The sequence below is a fragment of the Harpia harpyja genome, chromosome 1 (assembly GCF_026419915.1).
Source record: "Harpia harpyja isolate bHarHar1 chromosome 1, bHarHar1 primary haplotype, whole genome shotgun sequence".
NCBI classification, from domain to species: domain Eukaryota; kingdom Metazoa; phylum Chordata; class Aves; order Accipitriformes; family Accipitridae; genus Harpia; species Harpia harpyja.
Window position 1 is genome coordinate 11,672,848 of NC_068940.1, and position 25,305 is coordinate 11,698,152.

General features: G+C 40.7%; 1 protein-coding gene across 1 annotated transcript; it reads left to right on the forward strand.

Annotated features, from left to right (window-relative positions):
- On the forward strand, positions 1–24,800 carry TXNDC5 (thioredoxin domain containing 5). Its single transcript, XM_052776105.1, has 10 exons — positions 1–283; positions 5,365–5,514; positions 8,287–8,392; positions 9,680–9,776; positions 12,128–12,243; positions 14,466–14,552; positions 17,532–17,672; positions 20,576–20,658; positions 23,939–24,068; positions 24,657–24,800. Exons 1-10 carry the CDS (start codon positions 66–68, stop codon positions 24,777–24,779), a joined length of 1,251 nt encoding a protein of 416 aa, XP_052632065.1. The 5' UTR covers positions 1–65; the 3' UTR covers positions 24,780–24,800.
- Positions 24,801–25,305: the final 505 nt, after the last annotated feature.

A 25,305-nucleotide genomic window follows, 5' to 3' on the forward strand; every position in this document is an offset into this window, starting at 1 on the left:
GGAGGCGGCGGCAGCAGCAGCAGCAGCCGCCCGGGGCTTCGGCCGCTCGCTCTCTCGGCGCTGCCATGGCTGCGCTCCGCTCCGGCCCGGCCTGGTGGCGCCTCTTCTCCTTGGCCGTGCTCGGCCCCGTCCTCTGCGGCCGGCCGGGGCGGGCTGAGCCGGAGCCGGGCCCGGACGCCGGCTCGGCGGAGGCGGACCCGCACGGGCGGCACCTCTACAGCGCCGAGATGCTGCGGCACGGCGCCGCCGCCGCCCCCCACTTCGTCATGTTCTTCGCCCCGTGGTGGGTATCCGGAGCGGCGGAGCACGGCCCGGCCCGGCCCGGCGCGGGGCCCTCCTGCCCGCCTTCTTCCACGTTGACGTGGCGGCGGGAGGCGGCCGGGCCGGGCGGCGGGGGAGGCCTCGGGGTCGCGCCGCCCTGAGCCCCAGCGGCGGGGGCCGGGCCGGGCGCCTTCCCCGGGGGCGGCGGGGGGGGGGGGGAACACGACACGCGTTACACGGCATCCGGGGGCGGCGGAGCGCCGGGCCGGGCCGGGGAAGCTGGAGCCGGAGCCTCGCGTGTGCCTGGCCCGGGCCTCCGCCCCCGTGCTGGCCCTGTCGGGGGCTTCAGCCGGGCCGCCCCCTGCCCCGAGGGCCCGCGGCGGCACCCGGAGCGCCCCCGTGGGCTCCCGGCGGTGCCCCCGCGCCCCGCGTGGGGCCTGCGGGTGAAGTCGCTCCGCCGGGCAGTGGGCAGGCAAGCTGGGTCAGCCCCGGTTCTGCTGGGCTGGAGCCGGCCCCGGTCCCCGGCGGCTCTCCCTGTCCCTCCCCGGACGCTGCTTCAGGTCGTTCCTCAAAGAGACCCAGGAGTGTGTGGCCTCCGTGTGTGGCAGTAGTTGCTATTTGGTGACCGTCACTTACCTTGTGCCCCCCGGTCTCACAAATACTTTCATTGCAGAAGTTACGTTCTCTTTGCAATCACGAAATCTAAAGATAAATCAGCAGTGAAAGCGGTGTAACGATAGCACTGTGTCGCCGAGGCTGTAGGTAGCCGTAGCAGAGCTGGAGGGTTCTCAGATTTGCAAGACACCTACTGGGCTTTTGTCCTGAACTGGTTTGACACAAGAATGGTTGAGAAGGATGGGAGAACAGGGCTTTGCTGGATGTTACAGCTGTCAGGAGGACAGTGCTGTTAATCTCTGGGCCTTTCTAGTGGTTGTTCATATTCTTCTCTTTCCTTCGTCTCTTCCCCTGCCCTTTTTTATCTGACTGAATGATATCCAGTAGAAGTTATTGGGAGTTTTGTTGTTAGGGTTGATTGGTTGGGTTTTTGTTTGTTTGGGTTTTTTCCTCCCAAGTTTTCTTAAATTTAGGTAAAACAAAGTTAAGGGAACAATATGCAGACGTTGTGTTTTGATCCTAGGTTATCCATTGGTACGTGGTGCCATTTAGGCATATATGAGTCACGACGCTCTTTGAAATCAACAGCAGAAAAGGATTTCCTTTCAAAACTGAGGAACTACTACTTTTTTTGTTATTAACATCGACTTGTTTATGCCATATGAAAATGTTAAGCAAAAGCTTGAAAGAGCAGATGCCTGCCTTTGTTCTCTGAAGATCACAAAAGCGGAGGACGCCTGACTTGCTGGTGAAGGACGTTTGCCTGAGAGCTGTAAGGCCTCAGAAATGCCCGTGCAGAGCAGGAGTGCTTCTGCTCTGTCCCATTTTCAGGTGATAATACCTGTGTCTGTCCAAGCTTTGACTGACTGTTTCACAGGCATCCCTAAAACCAGATGAGTTTTTATCTTGGCGCAGTCTTCATAGGAGACCCGGTGCCAAATGGGCTGTTGCAGAGTCCAGCCCATGCTGTGTACACCCTCAGAGTGCAACAAAGAGAGCGCTGGCCTTGCAAACTTGGACCACGCTGTGCCCTTGGGAGGGCTGACAGTCTTTGCCCAACTTGAGCACGAGGGAGCTGCATCGTTTCCCAGACTTGTTGCAGCTTCTCTGGTCGTTCTTGCCCTTAGCAAGCCTCCTCCAGATCTCTGGATCTTGCCTTCAGGGCCCTTGGTCTGGACTCCTGGCTACAGACAGGCAGCAACAGGACCAGGTTTTGGGTCCAAGAGGAAGAGAAGGACAACAGGAATATCCAAGTGTTCAAGAGGGGTGCTTAGACATACCAGTGCTTTTATCGTAAGTGGGATCAGGCGGCAACGTGGCAGCCCTGGAGTCTGTATTAGAGCCTCGTGCCCTATTCCTAGGTGATGTTCATGTGCTAATGTCCTAATGCCTCTCACAGAACAATGCATTTTGGCACTGTTCCCTGGATTTACAAGGGAGAAGCCTAGCAAACAACCCCATGTTCAGCTAGGGTTGTCTTTCAGGTTGCTATGGATGCTGCTAATGTTGCATTGTCAATGCTACCAGTAAGAGTTGGGCTAGACAGAGCTGCTGTGACTTTTCTGGGTTCTCGAAACAAATGTTGCTGAGGGCCTCCCTCCCAAACAGCAGCGGTACACGAGGTCCACATTTGTTTCAAATATTGCAGGCTATTCCAAAAAGAGAGCGTTCCAAGTCATTTGCCACCAGATGTCTAAGGTTTTTGATCATCAGGCTGTCCCCCTTGGTAGCTACGCTTGACCATGAGCAGGTTACTCTCTTGGCAGCACTAGATATTCTTAAGATGTTGGCCGTGCCAGCTGTGTGTCTACAGAGGAAAGAGGTTCCCCCTGGTTCCTTAATTGGAAGGAATCTCAAATGAGTAGTTTCATTGTGTTATTTTGACCGTTACAGGACTTTTCAACATATGTGGTCTCTTGGTAAACCCCGGGAAGTCCACTGAGCTGAAGCAAACTTGATCACCAGAGTTTGTTGCTGTTGGATTGAACTCTGTTGACTGGATTTTACCTTAGCTGGATTCTTTTGTCTAGAGTGAGACTGGTCCTGTGCTGCTTGTACTGTTATACCTGTCTATCCCATGGTCTACCCACATTTTTAATCGAGTAATGATTCGTGCTGTATCTTGCTGTGGTGCTGCCCTTGCTAGCTACAGAGCTCAAGCTCTACTGGTGGCCTCCAGAAATGTCCGCGTTCCTCACTGACTGCACAGGCTTATCAGTAACTGCAGTTTTGACATATATGGTCCTTATGTACCTTTACATCCCTTCTTGTCATGGCCCAGGAAGTCCGCCATCCAGTTTTCCAGATGGGAAGTGCTGATACTATGGGAGGAGCACTGACCTGTCAGCTTGAGGTAGAGCAGCCTGGTAGTCTATAGATACTGCCACAGCAAAATAATCTCCAGCCACGAGTGCTTGTGGCACAGGGTTGCTCAGAGTTAAAATGGGCAACCTATCTGCAAACTCTTACAAATAACGTCCTTTCGCCCATACCTCCTGATGTTAGTGGTGTACAAGAAGGAGGGTTTTGGTTTGGTTTTTTCAGAAAGGTGGATTTTTCCTATGGCCTTGTTAGTCTCTTTTGGATCTTTGTTTACATTTGTAAACAGAGATTATGAATGTTTGCACCACACTAGCCCCTGTAGGGAAGGAAGAGCAGGACTCCTCACTGATGCCCAGGACCCCACCATCCCCAGTGGTAGAACTGGCTGCTCCTCCAGCCCCACTGGTGTAATGTGGAGTGGTAGCAATGAATGACTGTGTAGGTACATGGGGCTAAGGCAGCCATGTGATGTTGCATGGTCTTATTCTCTTTATTTATGACTTCTCTGGTTTTATATATTTTGCAGCTACACCTTATGAATTTCAGAAAAAGTGTTTAGGGGGCTGTTTTGTCTTGTATCTCCTTCTATGTAACACTGAATTTTTTTGAAAACCAGGGCTAACTACTTGATTACCGATATGAGCATTTTTCCTGCTTTATTTTCAATTTTAGCTCATATAATCTGAAGAAGGAAGGGAAAGGGTAACTTTGTATATAGCGGGGATCATGGTGTTAAACACGGACAAGGCAGCTCTGTTCTGCGCTTAAAAAACAGCAGGTTAATTACTTGAGATTGCCTTACCTAGTTTTCCATGCTCTGTTCTTTAACACCAGTCAGTATTCATTCGATGTTTAAAAACCCTGCAACTGCTAAGGGAAGGGACCAGGGAATCCAAAATCCTCCTCTTAATTCAAGCTCCATGAAAGAGTTGACTATGGAGGGACTTCAGTCTGAAGTTAAATACTTAAGAAATATTTGATTTTAGTAATAACACATTGTATCCCTTCACCATGATGACTCAGAATAAGATCATATGGGAGGTTGTATTCCCCCACATAGTGGGAATATGTGTGACCCACTGTGCCTAACAGGACCTTATTAAGGTCAGAAGACATTCTTTATCTTAAAGTAAATCTCAAGGTTATTGTATTTGCCTTAATGATACCAGGATACCCAGAAAGGTGTGAATCCATGCAGCTTTTCTACAAGTGGACTCAAAATCAGTTGTATAAGTGAAACTGTTTTAAATGGCAGCAACTTTCTTCAAAGTCCTAACGGTGTTTTAATTGTTACTTACAAAGTAGACTGTCTAGGTCATGCCTAGGGCAATAACAGCCTTCATACTGTCAGGTTGAGAATATTTTCTGTTAATCCAATTATGTATTTTTAGATGTCTTGGAAGGTTGGCAAAAGCAGCTATTAGAGAGAAATGAAAATCCATTCCTTAAAATTTTTCATCGTAGTTACAGGAATAGTGTATTGCTGTAATGACTTGAAAGACTAGGAAAACTGTGAGAAGAATATTAGCCATTTTCTGCTTCCAGGGAGCTGCTGTTATAGCAACTGTATGAGGCCAGTTTTCTGTGTATATGCAGATATAATTAGTTGATGGTGTGCTGCTGGGGCAAAGCATGGTATGGGAGGATTTAGAGAAACCTTGTTCAGAAATCAGTCCTGATGTGTTTCATGACTTGTGAGTTACAATGTCTGTGACACACACAAGCACAAGTGGCCTTAGAAAGAGGCTAGAAACTGTTATCTTCTTACTTCCGCTAAAATATATGGTATTTTGAAATGTTAGAGCGGAAAGCAAGCTAGGCAGCCTTGCAGGATTTTTCTAGAAAGCTGGAAGACTGAGAGTGCTTTTCTTAATATCCTCACGAAGTTCAGGGGGCGTTCAGTAGGCTTTGTAACATAAAAGGATAGTAGCAAGAAGTGCTCATCTCTTGATGATTTTTACATGAGATGTGTTTGCAGCGTCCTACGATTCTTAATAGTATTCACTGTTGCTTAGTGTAACAGTGCTCAAGTATGGAAGATTTCTGACTTAACTATTTTTAAATTTATCAAAATCTCTGACCACTCTGCATATGACTTTTCCATAGATTCATTCCCCTCTAAATGTGAGCAATTATTAAGCAAATATCTTGTTCCTTCTGTTGCAGGTGTGGACATTGTCAGCGTCTCCAGCCAACTTGGAATGATTTGGGAGATAAATACAACAACATGGAAAACCCACAGGTCTATGTCGTTAAAGTGGATTGTACTACAGATACTCCACTGTGCTCTGAATTTGGCGTCCGAGGATACCCTACGTAAGTATAAAAGGATGTCTGCTCCTATTTCTTTCTTTTTCTGTTTTCCATGATCCTCTGCCAATTTGTTGAAGCTAACTTCTAAGCTATATTTTTTGGTGGGTTTCTTTGTAGCCCTTTGGACCTCATATGTTCATTGTAAGCCTTTTTACCATGTTCCCAAGTATCATGTGATACATCCTACTCTTACTCTTTTATTGTTTTTAAAGAAACTGGTTTATGTCCTGGAAGATGGCTGTGTTTAAATGAAGTCCAGAATTGTCCTTTACTTTTCTCTGAGGGTACCTCTTTCTCAAGCAACAGTATGTTATACAGCTGTGATATGCATGATAGAACTGGTCACTGGTAACGGTACTTTTAAAAATAACTTGTCACAAGTTTGTCAGTACACTGCACCATTCATAATTCATGTATAGGTGATCTCTTAAATTTTTGAGTGAACTTGGTGCTCATAAAATGATAAATTAATAGTATCACTTAGCATAGCAGTGCTGATGTTGTACAGACTTTTTCTAGGTAATTTTGCTTATATTGATCTAGGAGAAATTAATTTGTAGTTTAAGGTTGTTAAACTTAGCCTGTTATAAAGGATGTATGCCTTGCTACATCAGCTTTAGTATGCAGACCATGATCTAGAGTATCTATGAGAGGTCAGCCTGGATCTGGCTTTTGGGTTAGAAAAAAACCCAAAAAGGAGCAAAGGGATTTTTTTTCCACTTGTGTCTTTTTTTAAAGCTTCTTGCAAAAATGGATGGGATCATTTCAACTGCTTTACTAATTACTCATCTTAGTGGGGATAAGTGGAGAATGTAATCATCTGTAGCCCTTCCACAGCCTGTATTTTGCAGTTTCCTTTCCTTTGTTCACTTTGCCTAGCATTACTGCTGACCCCAGCAACAGCCTGAACTTGACATATGCTCCTGGCTGCACCCGCTTTGACGCAGATGAGTGCGACTGAGTAGAAGTTGAAAGTTATAAATAGCAAAGTCCTTGTTGAAATAGGAATTGTCCTTAAGGGCAGTTTGTGGTTTAGTTCAACTAGAAATACCAAGAAACAATGAATATTACAACTCTATTTTAATATCCCCAAAAGTGAGCATTGGTTGTCTTTGCATATTTGCATAGATTATATTGTGGTGCTGTTCCTTGTAAAATAGAAAGAGTGGCAGGGATTTTGAATAAGAAAAAATGAATGGATGTGTAATTGCTCCTTTTTCTTCCCCACTCCTCTTTAAGATCACTGAATATCTAGGAATAGTTAGTGCTTGCTTTCATCCACTTGAAAAATATAAATAAGATGACAGTCATCTGCTAGTTATAGAAATATAGAGATAAAGGGGAATTCACGATATCAATTCTCTTCCTGTCTGAGTCAGTTTTTAACTAGCCTGTTTTTAAAAACCTCCAGCAAGGGAAATTTCACAGCTTCCTCAGGCACAGAGGGATTGTCGCAAGTCCAGGATGTGCTGGTCCCTGCACTGCTTTTCCAAACACCCGTCAAAGGAAAGGCTGCATTCCCTTTCCATCCCCCTGAGGGTAATACTGGCTGAGCAGGTCCCTGTGCTTGTAAGTATAGTTGTCGCAGGATTATTTGGTGCTGCAAAATACTCTCTCAACTGAACTGGAGAAAACTTACCCTCATCTGAAGAACATAAAGGTGTAGCTGGCTCTTTAAGCTATCTTCTTTTTTTTTTTTTTCTAGTTACTCTTCAAAAGTATTGCCATGAGGTGCATTTTAGATGTTGTTCTATTTCATTTTTGTTGTTTCCTTCTTATTACGAAGTTGCCTCCCCCCCCCAAAAAAAGTTTTGACTATTATCATCACAAGGAACATTCAAGAATACCTTAAATAGAAAAGACAGTGGGAGCTTCTATCTCTTTTGAATGTATTTGCATTATGTGGTTTTTCAACATTTTCATGTGTTCATTTTTCAAACTGTGGAACAAGAAGAGAGAGAAAAACATTTCAAGAAAAAGAAAAAGCAGTACAAAGGGACAGCTCAGCAAGGGGAACTGAGGGCTAGGTGACAGTAGTAATTGAAACCGTGATTTGCTTTAAAAAAATAAGACTAGTTCAGAAGTTGATATTGCCCCTTTACCAAATGTGTTTCCAATTTTAACTTAAATATTTGAGAGTAGAAGCTTTAGGCAGCTTATGGAAAAGTTTTATAGCAATTACTAAATGCTATAATCATGAAGTCTTGAATCCCTATAAGCAGTCACTTATCTCCTTGTCCTATTGACTTGTTTCAGCGTGTTTTTAATCAGTTTAATACCACATGAAAAGTCCTACATTCCAAGAGCAGTCAGGGAACAAAATGTGAGAAAGAAATTCCTGGGAAAATAAGCATTGGATATTTTTCCTTTGGTTATGGAGAGGGGTGAACAAAACAAATTGATGCTTTTTGACAAACTGAAATAGGATTCATAGGCATAATGAATGATTAACCTGTGAACTGAACGCTGCAATGTTTTATTTGCTTTTGCTTATTGGTCAAAGTAATATTAGGCTATGTTGATTTTTAACATGGTATTTCTTTTTGCTGTTTTTAAAATCTCCTTTAAAAGCTTACATGGGAATGAAAAAGTGTCCTAAGTTCTAGCCATGACCCTTTAAGTTGAGCGAGATGCCTGATGCTGATGTTGATAGTCGAGAGCACTGTTACTGCAGCCTGAGCTGCATTGCTGTGGATTAGCAAAGCATGTTAGCTTTCTGAGAATGTTTCCTGTGTGAAAATTTTTGCCTCACTCTTCTACATTTTGATCCTTTAGCCTAAAGCTGCTTAAACCAGGACAAGAACCTCTGAAATACCAAGGCCCTAGGGACTTCCAAGCCCTGGAAAACTGGATGTTGGAGAAACTAAATGAGGAACCACCTGTAAGTGAAAAGGAAATATTCCCTTCTGCAGACTTGCTTATTTATCATTTCTATAGGTTAGGCTTCATTTTCCAGGAGGAAATCTGCTCCTGAGAATAAAAGTCAGGAGTCAGGTAGCAGTAACAATATGGAACAGCTTCCATGTAAGTCAGAATAGTAATTAAAACTGTCATCCTGTGACCTGCCTTTTGTTTCCTGTATTTAAAATGATAGTACATAATGCAGTTTTTAATGTTTAGCTTTTTGACATTTTAAGATACAATTCTTACTGTCAATTCAGTTGACAGCTGTAGGCCATAATGTTTCTAGAATAAGAACAGCAATATAGCTGTAATATGTTATAAATTGCATTTATGTTGGGCTTAATTACCTCTTAAAACATGGATGCCATCTTTAGCTCAGTTATTATCTGATAATGTTGCAGCCTAAAGAGAGGGTTTAAAATAATCGGTTAGGTAAGTTAAGCTAATACCATCACTAGGAAAACGCTTGAGTTTAGGGGTAGTACTTACATATAGTAGCCAAGCCTTGCCTAAAATTAAATTTATGATTACTGTTTCTAATCATGATAAAGCTTTAGTGATTGCTGAACCACAGTTAGGACGTGATTATATTTAAACAAACATGGTATTTTTAATAATTAAACATTAAATGCTAAACTATTTTAAGAAATTTACTTTGAGGTTCTTAAAAAATTCTTTCCAGCTCTGAGCCTAGGATCTAGAAAGTAGTCACTTGCTTTTGCTGAACTGCCAGTGGGTTTTCTGCAAGTTATACCTATAAAGTGTTTGCTCTTTTCACCTTATTGCTGCCTTCATGGAGCCATTAGGTCCCTCTTTCCGGCATTAGGGGAGCAGAAAATAGCTTTTTCGCTAGCTATTTTTAAATAGCCCAAAGACCACTGAAACTGGTGCAATGGCAGATGTGGCTGATGCGTGATGCTGTGGAGGAACTGTTGTGTAATCTAAGTGTATTAATATATAGTGATGTGCCACAGCAGTTGTTGTGCTCTGTGACTATACTACAGCACGGTGAAAGACTCTATTATTCCAATGACTGTGATAACTGTTTTCTGTGTGGTAGTCTTTTTCACATTTTGCTTTCAAGTAGTTTTTTGTTAGGAAACGTTAGATACCTAAATCAAGCTAATTAAGGACATTGCTTTAGGAATTTAGAATTTCAGAGTACAGAGTTTACAACACTACCACAGAATGGTGTGACGACAGGAATCCAATATTGTGTATTTACTGTGCAAGACGAATAAAAGTTAATTTTTCTCATGAATAGGATCCAGAATCTGATGTGGAACCACCAAAAACCCCTGAACCTAAGCAGGGAATGTATGAACTCTCAGCAGACAATTTCAAGATGCACATAGCAGAAGGTAACTGTATTTTTCACAAGCAAGAGATACTTGCTTACAGAGACATCTGTAGTGGGAAGTCTGCGACAGAAGTGTTAGATTTCAAGGTACCTCCTTCCCACTTTTATTTTTCAGTAACACCTAGTGAAAGAGGATGAAACTACAGACTGTAAAAATGCAGTAGTTTCTAATTACATATTGCATACCATGAGGAAGTTTAAGAACGGCACTCCACTCAGTAGGCAGTAAAATTAAGGCCTGTAATCACATGGAAGAAGCTAGTGGGGCCTGCTCAACTAAACTCTCTCTTTCTCAGAGCTCCTTGTTCAGTCATAGCCTTGCCACTTTGCATTTTTGCAAGTCGCGTTTCCTCTTTCCCTAGGTGCTGGTTGTTCTTACTCCCAGACTGCTCTTCTGAATAAGTATAATCCACCTGCTTCCTCCTTACTGCCCCCGTCCCACTCCAGTCTGGCCCCTTATTTGATATTGTTTAGCTTCCTTCCTCCAGAATTTAATGTGGGCAAAACAATTCACCTATCTGGCCATTTTTAAAAATATTTGGTCTGGAAGCTTTAAAATTAATGCCAGGAGTGATACCTAACATGGGAAATTTCACCCCCCACAGGGTGGGTTTTTTTAGAGAATGAGCAAAATCTTACAATAGAAGCTTGGCGCTGCCGTAACAACAAATGATCCTACCATCTCTATCTGTTTTCCTAAAAACAAAGGCCAGATTAAATTAACTGTCTGTGCCCATGTGATACCACCAGTGAGGTAGATACTAGAGCTTCTTGAAGTAACCGTTGACGGATTAGAAATATTTTCAGGTGTAAAAGAGCATTTTGTGCAGCTAACTTAAAACTTCCCAGCATGTGTGGCTTAACACAGAATTACATAAAAATTCTTCATGGATTCTTCTCTAAACCATCAGGGAGATGCTAAGCATCAAACAGCTCCACAGTCTGAGAAGATAGTTCAGTTTAGTGTATGTGTAAATGTTTTAATATTTTTATTGTAATTTTTCATTATGTGTCCGTTGGCATTCATAGAGGAGACGTTCTCCTGGTCATATCCAATGGTTGAGCAGGTTTATGATCATCTGTAAAGCTGTTGTCCTCTCTTGACTTCAGTTACAAGAAGTTCAGTGCTTAAATTTAGAAGGAGGCTTAGCAGTTCCAGCTGGAAGGTTGACTTTTGTTCTTAAAATGTCTCCCTTTACCTTTTTGGTGCTCTAGGGCAAAAAGAATTTTAATTTTTTTCTATCGGGGAGGAGAGTATATCAGAGTATGTGGTATAGAATAGCTGATTTTGACTAGATGTTCTTATTCATTCACGAGAAATTTCAGTTTGCAGTTTACTTAACCAAAGCAAAGCATGTCAGTCACTTTGAAACTCTTCTATGTGCAGACCAGGCAAGTTAGAGTATGCTACTACTGCCGTTTACATTTCCTAGTTATTTTGTGATGTCTTTCCTCTGACCTCCTTTCATGAACAAGCCCTCAAACTAGAAATGAATTCTAGTAATATTAGCCCCAAAGCAGTCTTCAAAGGATTATGAATAATTCTGTTAAAAAGAGCTTTTTTCCAGTTGCTGGCATTTCCTTCAAATTAATTTGATTGATTTTTTTACTTGTTTTAATTAAGTTCGTTTTTATTTCATATTAACAGAGCCTTGCCTTGATGTGTGCAAAAGCATGCAGCATCTTGAATTAATAGTAATCTTAATTGAAGGAAATCACATATTCTGGTACTCTGCAATTAAGATGATACTTTTAAACTAAACATTAGTAGGAGATAGTACAGAGACTCTCCTCTCTATAAAATACTGCAAAAATCTACTAAAGGCAGCTATTTCTGAATAGTTGACATGAAAATACAAAGAACAGGGCAGAAAAAGGAGAGTGGAAAGCTGAACAAAATTGTTTAGGTAGTGCATGGACTTAATGCAGTGGTGTTTCCTAAGAAATGTTTAAGTTGAAGTCTAATGCTTACTTTCATTTATGCTGTTATAAATGCATGTTCCTTGGTGGTTCTTTCTACTCTGTAATAGGCCAAGTGATTGATATGGTAGAATTAGACATTGTAGCAAATGGTGAGGTTAAAAATATCAGTTTTAATATCCCACTTGTGGGCTTGAGGTTGTGAAGCTGTTTGGATTTTCAGGGAAATTGGCAACACTGTGGGACTGCATACAGTATTGAAAACCTAATTGCTGAAGTATTCTGTCCTGGCCTTTGATTCACAGTGTTTCCTATCTTTAACTCAGGAAATACCATGATAAATTTGCAGTCTGAGATTAGTACCTAGTCTTTAATTGCAGCCAAATTAATTCCAAATGAGTTAAACCTTTTTTTTTCCTTTTGACTTAAAAGGTAATCACTTTATCAAATTCTTTGCCCCTTGGTGTGGTCATTGCAAGGCTTTGGCCCCAACCTGGGAACAGCTGGCTCAAGCCTTTGAGGATTCGGAAACTGTCAAGATTGGCAAGGTAGGTGAAATGCTCTTAGTCTGAAAATGTGTTTTGTATGAATGGGTGTTTCAGCCAAGTATCATGCTTTTTGTGCTGTGATTTGCAAATAACAATTTTTTTGCTTGTCATCTCTTAAATCCTTTTATAGTCATAGTTTCTATTTTAATTTTGGGATGGTTATTTTTTTTTTCTCACACATCCACAGTTGACAGGACTCCCTCATTTTAAGCAAGGACTTGTTAGAAACACAGGTAGCTCCCTGTGTTTCAGAGAGAGCTGGGAATAAGTCTAATACTTCAGATGCAGGGAATAATATTTTGAGATTTGTTTTTTACTATGCTTCCCCTTTGTCAGAAATTGATAGACTTCAGTATTTATTTTGAGTGGGAAAGTGACTTCTAATTTGCTCTTTGCAGCATTGGATTCCTTAGCAAGCTTTAGACCTACAGGGCTCCTTATGATGAATTATTTCTTGGTTCATTTTTTGTTGTTGGTTTCTTTTTTTTTTTTTCCTCTTTACCCCCATAGAACTTTCTAAAGGTTTCAGGGGGTCTTCCACCTTAAAAACTGATATCTTGTCCTGCTTTACTATTTCCCTTAGGGTTGATAACCAGGTTCTGTGGTGTATTTACCATGGGAGCTTGTTACTTGTACGTGGAGTGACTTCTGTGCAGAGGTATGGAGGTGGTCTGGCAATTGCAGTTACTGGCTTTATTTGCTGACCCATACCTAAGTCCAGGTGGCTCATGATGTGAATCCCTCTGTATTTGCCAATGGTGGAAAACTGACCAGGCTCAGCTTCCATGTCCTTAAGCTTTCAGAGTGGTTCCACTGATCTGAAAGACTGCATAACAATTAGCAGTGTTGTCAGTCCTGCAGAGGAGTAAAACCCCAGCTATCTCCCCTGCCTCTGCCTTCATAGCACTTTCAGCTGTTACTAGGGGTGATGAGCTTAACTTCTGTTTTTTAATTACTTTTATTTTTAATGCTTTTTAAAATCTGCTTATTCAGGTATGCCGTAGATGTACAGAGCAGGTCAGCATAGTTGAACTTTAGAGATATATATATAATTTTGAGACCTGGTACATATAAAAGTAGATTCCCTCTGAGAATAAAATATCGGAGGCTATTGCTTCTTCGATGCTGTCTGTACCAAATGTTGCATCTGCTGTTTTACTTTTTGAGAACCTTGCTTGCTGTCTGATAAAATCTTTGCTTAGCTTAAGTGTCTTCTTGAAGTTACCATTCTCTGATACCCAGAGAAGAATAATGAAAAAATTTCCAAAATTTCTGGTTTATTCAGTTGTGTTCGCAGTTATTAATACTGATAGTGGCTATTTAATAAAGCCACTAAGATTTGTCTTGATGCCTAGTCAATTTTCTGTAACTGTATACCTTGTGAAACTATTTGAAACATGTCTTGCCTAAGATTGTAAGTCTAAGTAAACAGGAAACACAACTGTTTCTAAGAAGGCTGAACCATGACCTTCATGTAATCTGGGGGAATAGCATCTTAACAGCAATGATACCTACTGGCAGGATGCTGTTTAATCTTTAGAATTGATCTTCAGTGATCTGGAGCAAAGTGTTTCTAATGTAAAATTCAAAATCCAAGTGCTGTGTTGAGCAAATACTCCAATGCCTAAGTTATCTTTTTTTCTGCTTCAAAAAAGATTATAAACTGGTAACTTTAGATTGGTTTATGACATATTAGAATTGAATGGTGCTATGCACTTGGAACTTCCCTTGGAGTAAAGTTAACTTGCTAGCTGTTGATGTGTCTTCTGAAGTCTTTAAAAAGTAGTCTTTTAAAAAATGGATGAGTGAATATATCTTCACTTTAAAGTTCTCTCATATCAGCATTTTGTGTCTTACTGTCCATGCAGTGATTTTATTCACTGAGAATACCAAGTACTTTTTAATTGGAATATTTAATTATGTCTTCATTGTTCTTTGTAACTGTTACTACTTCCCTCTATCTCTACCTCTCTGCCGCCCCCCCCCCCCAAAAAAAAAAAAAAAATCAAAACACACATGCAGCCTCCCAATTATACAACCAAACCACTGTTTGGAAGGCAGACATAATCACTCTCAAGATAGTAGTTGATACTGAGTTTTGCCAAGCCATGTATTGCTTGTTGCTGTATTTTTCTGAGATTTTAAACACAAGGGAGGCTATGATGCTTGTTGTATGTTTATTTTATGCGCTGAATGGTTTATTTTTTTTTTTCAAAATGTAGGTCGACTGTACCCAGCATTACGAAGTCTGCTCTGAAACCCAAGTTCGTGGCTATCCCACACTCCTCTGGTTTAGGAATGGTGAAAAGGTGAGTCTGCAAGCTCAGCAAAAGATCAGACCATTTTTTTCTGAATAATACTTGGACTATGCTTACATCCTGGGAAAAAGAGATCAAGTGGGCATATACAAAAGTCTGCTTGTGAGAGAAAAGATGTTGGCGGTTCAGTCAGATACTAGAAGAGGTATACTTTGTCCACAGAGAAAAGTTAGAACTTTTTGCTGTTTGTGCTCTGCAAATAACTGGTATGATGTTCATAAATCTGTTAGCAGTATCTCCAATTATGCTACTGTGAGAGAATTCTGGGTTTACTTTATCTTAATACTTTAGCTCCTATGGAACACAAAAACATAGATGAAATAGAAATAATAAAGTATGTAATTTTCACAGTGTGTATCAGAAAGTTCCCATCTAAGTGGTGCCTATCTGCTGAATGATGTCTGAGTGATGCACATTTTCCTTGTAAATCTGCACACTTCATATGACACTGTGAGAGAGAGTTCTGTGGGCCCAGCTGACATTTCTCCTCATAGCAATTCAAAGAATTACAATATTCTGAAGTCATGGGGAAGCAAAATATTTATAAATACCACATACATGAACAGCAGCAAATAAACATAAATAGTAGTGTTACTTATCATATGTTTCACACTTTCAAGATAAATTAAATGTATTAAATGGATATTAAAAATAGGTCTGCAAGCAGAGAACCCAGGACTTCTCTTTCAGCTCTTACCCACTAAGTTTTGGGGGGTTTTGGTTTTTTGTCCCATTCATCTTGCATTCCTTTTTGAACATCTATGGTATCAGAGATGAAAGTTTTGCTACTCAGTCCAGTTTAGCAGCTGTTGCTTGTGGCAGTTTGCTGCTGCTCTAAAGAGAAAGTGGCCATAAGTACATACCAGTGCGTGTGAGGTTTGGTATAAGCACCCCTATAAGATCAGACACTCCAGGGAATTTAAATGAAGCAGCATCTGCATTTTTGAATCCCAACCTGATTCACACAGGGAATGCACAGCGTTGTTACTGCTGGAGCAGCAGTGCCTAGCACATGTCAGAAGCAGAACTGGAAGCTGAGGGAGTGCTCGAGTTAAACATGGTAGCATGTCCAAGGTTAGAGGTGTTTTCAGTTAAATAAACTTTTGTCTCTATATGGCGTGAGTCTGAAGAATGGGAAGTGTTCTGCTGTGTCTTCGGAATGGTTCCCTACCTGCTTTATTTTTATTTTTCAGATATCTACAGATGGCGAGATAACTTGCCACAACCATACCATCTTGATCTAGAAAAGTTAGTTGTGGTTTTTCTTGACAAGCCAGATCAGTTGGGTTTTTTTGACCCTTTGTAATTACTGAAGTTTGAGGTGCTTGGAGTTATTTGAATCAAGAGTGTGGTGAAAGAAAAAGTCAGATCACTGCTGTTGTATTTGGTAAAGCTGAATCTCAGCCATTAGTCTGAACAATGTATTTCTGTTGACATCAAACTGGCTTTTCTCCATTGGCAGTGTGGTATTCCCTGGTGGCATACTGCCACCAGAATTGCATGTTACTTTGTGGGCCGATACAATATGTTTTAAAAAAACACAATACAACCCCAACAACTTTCCAATAATCTGACCCAGAAATTCCTGGAAATCTCTTTGGTTGCTATTACACTGTTCAGTAAGGGGAGGGGAGGAGGAGGAGAACAACTGCTTCAGTCATCCAGCCTTGTTGTCCATAATACCATCATCCCCTTTGTCATAACTGAAGTCTGGCATCACACCATCCCTCTTGGTTAGATGCAGCAGAAACCCTGGGAGGAATGAATGGGCACTGACCCTGCCCTGCTGAAATGGATACAAACAAGCAGGTACAGGCTTCTTGCATCATCTTAGATGATCACCTTTGTGATTTAGACCCAGTGTGGGGAAAGTGGCTATAGTTACAAGTAACATTATCAATGACAAAAGAAGGAAAATGTGTAGAAAGTGTTCCAGAGATATAGGAAATAGTTGAAGAGGTGTTCTTCCTTCCAACGTATGGAAGATTGTATGCTGTTTCTTGAAGAGTATTCCTCATCTGTGAGAGGAGATACATCTGGTAGCCCACACCTCATGGGACCGAAACTCAAGAATTCTATCCAAAATGGGTATGTAGTGTCTTGAAGAGATGGTCTCTCTTTTGAACAGAGAAATTAGTACTAATTTTTGCAGAGAGCGCTGAGGGCAATCACGCAAGAGCCAGTTTGGAGGTGGCCAACAGTGGATTTGAGACTAGAAACTGCTCAGAGGTCCTCTGATTTCTTATCCTCTAGAGTTGTGAAAGTACCTGAGATAGGGGGAAGCATCTAAGGCAAACTGGCTCTTGAAGATCTGGCTGGTTGAGGGCTTTATGTGCAGGTTCAAAAATGTGACTTAACTTTGGTGAGAGTGGTGCCATTGGAAATGCCTGCCCCACAGCAGGCAGCTGTTGTCTCTTGCTCCCAGGTGAACTTAGGCGCATTGCCTTACTGTTTGGGTTTTCTGAGGATATGTGACAAGTGTGCAGGCCAGAGGAGTGACTATGTAGTTACATGACATGCAAGTCAAGCCTTTCAGCCCTGTCAAAGCACTGGAGAGAGCTCTCGTGGTAACGGAGACCACCACCAAAGAGCGATGGGTACTTTATTGTTCCTTGCAGTAGCTTTAGGTTCAAAAAAATAAAACCTTGGAAGAGCTGACTAGAGTGAGAGATGAAGGTCAGAGTGGAAAAGTTTCTAAGACTTACTTCTATGTTTCTAAAATACCTTTCATTTCAAGGAAATTTTAGATTGTTCTGTTTGGGTACAGAACAATCTACGGCAAATCCTGAAGACGTGGAGTGAATGGAATGCCATGGAGAGGTTTAATGACTAGATAATATTTAGAGAAATTAAATAAATAGATTTATTATGAATATGCTTACACTTGGCAATCTTATGCTCTTCTGGTAATTATTTATTTGCTAGATTAATTGCATATACACAGTTGCACAAACTATCTGATAATTGTAGGGTGACCAGTACAAAGGGAAGAGGGACTTTGATTCCTTAAAGGAATACGTGGATTCCCAACTACAGAGCTCTGGGAAAGAGCCACCATCAGATAAACCTGCCGAAGCCCCACAGCCACCCACAGAACCCACCGGTGTTGAGGTAAGTGCTCCTGCATTCTGCAGTGATGTTGAAAGCGTTAAAACTGTTTCAGCAGCCTGTCTGAGTCTTCCATGGGTTTCTCTCTGATAGCTTGACAATTTCTAGATGTAAACTGTACCAAATACTTTCCTGGTTATTTTCTTAGTAATTAATGAGTGGAATCAGACCATAAATCCTAGTGATACTTTTACTAACCTGATAAATTAGAGAAGGAAAAAAAAAATCTGGCTCCTTTTTTATGGTTTCAATAAGTTGTTTAGCTAGAGTGGCATAAATGTGGTCTTTTTCGGTCTGCGGAACTGCTGGCACCTTGGTCTGTATGACAGCATATTTCATCACTATGGAGATGAATGTTAATTGCAAGATTCTCACTTGAACCCAGGAGGATGGCGCACGCTGCTAAGCCCCTAAAAAAAGCCAAGGGTCCTATACTGACATACTATCTGCAGAAACAACAAACAAGCAAAGATTATGAAGACTGATCTAAATGTGGCAAGGTAACGTGTCCTGTGACAAGAAGACTCCTCGGGTTTGGAGGCTTATTCCAATCCTGGTTGTAGGAGCTGCATGGGTTATGAACATTGCCAAGGAATTGGCAGGAATAACTTTATCACCTTTGCCTAGTTGTACTTCATGGCATTTAGTTTTCTGTCTTTTTTAATTATTTTGGCATTTCATCTGCCATTTTTCTTGTAGCTGAACGTAAAATTGGTGAGGCTGAGAAATTAGGGATGGTTTTCAAGCATACTTTTTCATGAAATGTGGAAAACATACTTCTGCCTGGAAAATAACGGATGGTGACTTATACTCCCTTGTGATGTAGAATGAACTTATGTAATCAAAAAGCATCAATATTATTAATATAAATACAGTTTATATGCAGCTTCTCACAGGAGAATATTACCTTTCCCAGTTGACTTTTCCAGCAGCATTACTCATCTTGCATAAACTGGCTTACCAAATGTTATAGACAACATAGATTTGCAATTTTCATACCCCTCAATTTTTTTTTTTTTTTTTTTTTTAAATTGACCTCGTATTTGGAAGATCCTAACAAGCTGGTGTTAGTACAATGCAGAAAGTAATTAGTTGTCTTTCTATTTTTATAGAAATAACACAAACCACATGTGATACAAATTCCCACTTATGCCTTGCATGCACCAGTACACATACAAACAGGAAAGGATTGTGGGGGGATTTTTTTTGCCAATAGTAGACACAGTGTAGGACTCGACTTGTCTTTGCAACTTTACATCGCAGCTTTGGATGCTACCATTTCTTGGTCACTGATCTTCAGACACCTTGGTTCTGGTTTTGTTTTCATGAATTTTGAAGCAAGGAGCTAGCCCGTGTAGCCAGCAAACACCGACTGCATTTGCCATCAGCAGCCCACAGCTGGTACCACAGGCAGCAAAAGCAGTGAGTTCCGACTCCAAATTTGTGTCCCAGTGTTGAGCCCCTACGTGGATTCCCGTATGTCTTACATGGGCCAAGTACTTGCCAGCCCTTTCACAGAAGCTGTACTTTTATGTCTGTGAGACTTGTCTCCTGCCAGACATCGCTAAAAGTACTCAATAATGATCCAGATGGATTGAGATAGAGTCACCAGCAGATGCTCAGATTATGTGATTGCATAAAATGTTTTTTCTTAAGAAACTGAGCTATCTGATATTAAACTTATTTTTGTGGTTATATAGTTCACATTGTCATTCTGATAGTAATCTACAGATCTTTAAAATTTGTTTTACTGTGTGGATTATGGGGAAGATGTTATTTATGGGGTTTTCAGATTTGGTATCTTAGATTGTAAATGATGTTTGGAACATCTGTTTTAGATACCCGTTTAGGAAATTCAGAATAGAAGAATATGTATTTACTGCTCATTTTTTCTTCATTTAATTATTTGTAATTATTTAATAATTAGTATAATTTCTAATTTCTAAATAATTCTTTAGCGGTAATAACTCTTCAACTTAATGAAATAACTTGATTTCATGAACTAACAATTATTTACAGCAGCGTTTAAAGGTACTGGATAATTTGTAATTTCAAGTTTCTTTTTGGCTTCTCTTCATAAAACTCTTACTGGGTTTAAAGTAGATTGGTAATACTGTCAGTTGCACTCTTGTTTTTCTTTCATTTGAATTTGAAGCTTTTATAGGCATGAGAATTATTTATTTATTTTTAATCCCTCCCACCCTTAAGGGTCTCACACAAAAAATGAAGTTTGTTACGGTTCTGTGCTCTCATATGAGTCTGTCTCTAAGCAATGTGCTATACTCCCATTACTCCCATGCCATTGCTCCTGATGTTTTCAGGAGTAAAAATTCTTCCTGGCGTCCATGCGAGTGTGGTGTGGTGATGTCCTCTCGACAGCCAAATACGTGTTTCTGGTAACAGTTTTTTCTGCGTGCACAATGCAGGGATATAGCAGAGGGAGCACAGCTGTCAAGACATCACTAGTATGCCTTGAATACCTCATTAAACTCTCAGATGGCCATTATGTGCTTTAAGCCAACTCCTCTCAGTTCCTTGCAACAATGTTCCTTGAAACATTTGCATGACTGTATTAAAATGAAGGTGATTCCCCCCCCCCCCAACAACAACAACTAAAAATTTGGATGCAGTTAAATCCCCTGAAAATAGAGATGTTTTGTTTCTTCAGTTATGGATGAGATTCAGTGTGCAATATGCGTTTCTCTACATCTCTCTAAGGGGGGAAAGCAGCTGAGGGGTAAAAGGAGTGAGGTGTGCTGCTGCTACTCCTGTTTATATTATCAATAATGTTATCTTTTCTAGTTTGAGTTTCCCTTTCAGGTAGGTAAAAGCTCATTTGGCTTGTGTTATATATACAAAAAGTTTTGACTCTTTTTTTTTTTTTTTCTTTTTTTTTTCCCGAACAGGCTGCAGTGCTCGCTCTCTCTGAAAAAGACTTTGATGCAACCATTGCTAGGGGGATCACCTTTATTAAATTCTATGCTCCATGGTAAGAAGTTAGCACCTGTTGTTGTTCAGGATTATTGCTTGTCTAAGCTGTCAGCGCATTAGTTGCGGTAGGTCTTTGACTTGTGTGTAGCACTGTATTTGTTGTCTGGATCTAAAATATGAACTAACTGAACACTGTGTGTGTCGGCAAGAGTTACAGCAAAAAAGCTCAATCTGTTTTAGCTTTCTTGGGGTGCCTCTCTGTGGAAGTCTGACAGAGAAGCTTTACTCTGTCAGCCTCCACATAATGCTGCAGAACAAGGAGAGTGAAGCTTTCTTTGCAGGCTTAGCGTGCTCCTATCCTTTGATTAGGGTAAGGTGAGGGGAGTGTATCACCAGTGTTGCGAAAGGAGAGTATGCTGGCCTTTGGGCCCTCTCTTGCCACAACCAACCTCACTTGGAAGCCTCATTTGAGCACCTGGGAATTGGTACAGACTGTGGAGCTATGGGTAATTGGCTGTTACTCTTCAAATAACTGACAAAAAACTAATTTGCACAAGTGACAATTTTGACGTATTCTTAAGAGTATGTTCCATGTAATATGTCCTTATAGTCACCCAAGGTAGAAATGTCCAATGCAGATGGTGTAGGTGTAGACACGCAATGGAAAGCATGGCAGGTGGCCGGGGAAGTAATGTCCTATCTGGCATCTGCCATTACTGGCATATCCAGCAGAGCCTGGGACCCAAGCTGGGGTAAGACCTCAGTATTACAAACTCACAGAACAAGTATTTTCCCCCCTTTTCTTACTGTTTGCTTTCTGAGACAAAAAGGAAGTTTTAAGTTTCTCTCTCTGGTTTATAGACTTCATCTTATTTGTGCCTGGATTGAATTTAATGAAACTTGCATGCCATCTTTCTCATCCATTGCCCAGTCTCTTAGCCAATAGAAGGAAGCCTAGTGTAGGGGGAGAGATTAAAATTAAGCTGTATTTCACTGTGTGAAAGATAACACATCTCTGATTTCATCACTAGCCATCCCATTAATGCAGTATATAAAATACAAAAAAGACCTTTTGTTTGGGGTGGTAAAAGGTCACCATTACAAAGCAACACAAGCAAAGGCAACCCATATTTAAATGTGCTCAGGAGTATCAAAGTATTGCAGCTTAACTTTGACAGTGGGCATGAATGTGTTTCTTATTGTAGGCAAGAAGTACCAGGGAAAGTTTCGTTTTATGTAATCTCAATGATGCAGTATTTTCCAGTGTTGTCACCCTTTTTACTGCACTGTGGTTTGCTGCTTGAGAGACACTTCTATGCTCTCTTATGTCTGAAAGGTCTGCTTTTGGATGTAGGCAAGTATCTGCCACCACTGTGTTAAGAAATACCCTGCCCATACACACACCCCTTCACGTTTACTGCTCTTTCTTTGCTCCCTTTATCCTCTTTGTACACTGTGAGGGACTGAGATTGAATCTGTGCCTGTGCTGCTACTGCACCACCAGCAGAACTGGCTGGTAAATTCAGTTTACACTTGTGCACAAAGCAGCTTCTAGTCTGATTTCTGAACCCAGGGCTTGTTGGCATATGTAGGAGTTCATTTATCTAAGAAACTTCTGGAAAAATTTGAGATAAAGAAATGCTCCCTTTTTAATTAACTTTTCTTAGTAATACTGCACTTTAACCATCTCCTTATCTCTTGAGATTCTAATGGGGTGCTGCTGGATCTCACAGATATGATCAGTCTTGGATGGCAGGCTGAGAAATTGTGATTGAGGATGCAGAGAGTCAAGTTCTTAAACCAGTGTGTGCTCCCTGGCTGCAATGTTCAGAAAGCCACCGTTTAGGAAAATACTTCCTATATTTATGTAGCTGGTATCCTAGTTTTAGCTCCGAAAGTCAGGCTTATGTATACAGTTTTAGTGCTCTGCATATAAATGACCTTTTTCTCTTCCAAGTGGATTAATTTATGTAGGGCTCAGCAAACACTATTATGTTGCTTGCTAGTTCTGTCTTTCAGTTAGTTTTGGATAAATATTAATGTTAACTTGCATAGTAAGCATAAAATCATCCTCTTCTAGTAGTTTCTGTGCACAGTCAGAAATGCTTTTATACTGTCACTGTGTATTAACAAGGTGGTTTAAATATACACTGGCTTGCATTAAGAAAACTTTTGCTGAGACATCTTTCATTATTTTAGTAAATGCCCTGATCCAGCCTCAAGGCAATTATGGGGCTGTTTTAATAACCCAATTAAGGTGCAGCTGGGTTAGAATAGAATGAGCAGTGCAGCTTTAAAGTCTAAAGTGCTTTGGGAATTCTTCTTGAAGGCAGTAAGAAGTTCAAGTTATGAACTTGGCTAAGCCAAGTTCAAAATAAAACCAAAATTAATACTTTACTATAGTTTCTGCCATTTTACAGTATAATTTTCTCTCCTGATACTAGTGTTTCATTGTGTGTACTCTGTGGACCACATGCTCATGTTACTGTAGAGACATAAGGGAATAAAATAGAAGTAGTCTTTTTGGTGTTTTTGATGATATAACTGGAATGATTCTCTATTTAATGCAAATCGGAATAGGGCCTGATACAATTCCCCCCCCCCCCCCCCCCCCCCCAAAAAAGCTTTCTGCTAAGTGAAGCGTATTGACTATCAAACAATTCCATTGTGGATCTACTTGAAAGTACAGTGGTAGTGGTCAAAAAACTTCAAAGCACCTTCAGTGAAAAAGAAGTGCATTAAACTACTGGAGTGTTTCATAGAAACAGAATCTGTGTTGACAAATGCCTCTATTAAAATTGAGTTTCCAGCATTGGGTGATGTACATTAGTCAAGGAGGCCATTAGGAACTGGAAGAAATTTAATAGGGAAATTAAAATCTCATTTAAATAATTAAACTCAGGCTATGTAGCTTTAGCATAACTGGCATATGCTACCTGAAAACTTAATTTGTACTACAGACATTCTGTGCCTTACTTAAAACATGTTTGTTTCTAAGCAATCTTTTTTTTTTTTTTTTTTTCCATTTAAATATTCTCTGTGCTCATCTTTATTTGGCTTCATATTCCTCTGTAGGGTAAAATGTTAATGCACCAACATCCACCATACGATTCCAGACAAGACTAATGAAGGCCAGAAACTACTTTAGTGCTTAACTTACATAAAATCACTTGTTTTCTTAGCTAATTTACTGACATAAGAGTGCAAGGGAGTTGGAGGGCCAAATCATTAGGGGATAGGAAAGGCAGCTAGTTAAACTTACAGCTATTGCAGCAAGACAGTGGAGATAAACTGGAAGGTATATCTGCTAAACAAATCTCTCTCTTTTTTGTTTCTAGGTGTGGTCACTGTAAGAACTTGGCTCCAACTTGGGAGAACCTTGCCAAAGAGCAATTTCCAGGTTTGACTGATGTCAAAATAGCAGAAGTAGACTGCACTGTGGAACGTAACGTCTGCAACAGATTTTCTGTAAGTGTGAAAGATCTGAAATAAATGGGATAGTATTGTGTACCAAATGTTAGAGGCTCTAGTGTGCAGCCGAGCCGGCTGCCACATTGTGGGTGCCTGGTGACAGTGCAGCTGTGTTCTTTGTTAGCCAAAAAAGAGGTAGTTCAGAACAGCTCCTGGTGACACCGTTTCTTTCTTGGACTGTTTGTTCAGACTCGGTCATTCTCATTATTGGATAAAGCTGAAGAATTCTCTAATATAAGAAGCCTCCCTCTGTGAAAGCACCAAAGCAGTCTTGTGCAAAGTTCTGTTCCCAGAAAAAAAAGTCTTTTGGTGCCAGTAGGCAGACAACTGAAGACAGAGCTGGAGCTGCCATTCCAAAGAGCCTAGAGGAACACGTATTATCCCATTCACTTACAAATGTTCAGAAATTGCAGGTTGGCCATCTGGTGTGGTGTTTGGGTTTGGTTTTTTTTTTTAAATTAAAATGGCTTATTGTTTTAGAGGGGTGTGGTGGCTTTTCAGAGTCAGGTAGATACAAGTGAAGGCTACTTGTGAGTCTGGACATTAGTAACGTGTTTCTTTTTTTTGTGTGTGTGTCTTTTGAAGGTACGTGGTTATCCTACACTTCTGCTTTTCCGAGGTGGAAAGAAAGTCAGCGAACACAATGGAACGAGAGACCTTGAATCACTGCATAGCTTTGTCTTGCGTCAGGCAAGGGATGAATTGTAATAAAAGTCTGGATGCTCCGTCCCTGGCTGTCTTTGTACAGTAGCTGAGGGATTTCAATTATTGCTAATTTTCAAATAGTGTATTTGGGGGTGGGAGTGGGGATTGGGGCATTTTGTTTGTTTGTTTGTTTTTAGGAAATGGAATGTACTAAACATTGGTATCTCCCCTCTGCGTGTGTGTTGAAGACATGCTACCCTGTGTGCAAAGGAAAACTAACAAGTAGTTACTGTGCAAATTGAGAATATTTTCAGCATTGGTAGCATTTCTGCATTCCCACAATGAAGTGTAAATGGTTTCCTTTGAGACTAAAATACATTAAGAAAACCAACTTAAGGGCACCAGTAGAGTATTTTTGTCTTCAGGTTAGATTTGCTTAAAAAGTAATCCTTACAAACTGGCTACCATTACTAGAAAGGTAAAAGCTACAGCTGTGTTGAGTCACTTTTGCCTCTACAACTGTACTTAAACCCTATTTGTCTTAATATAGCTGCTGGTTAAGAAATGGAAAGTCATGGGAGGTTGAAAA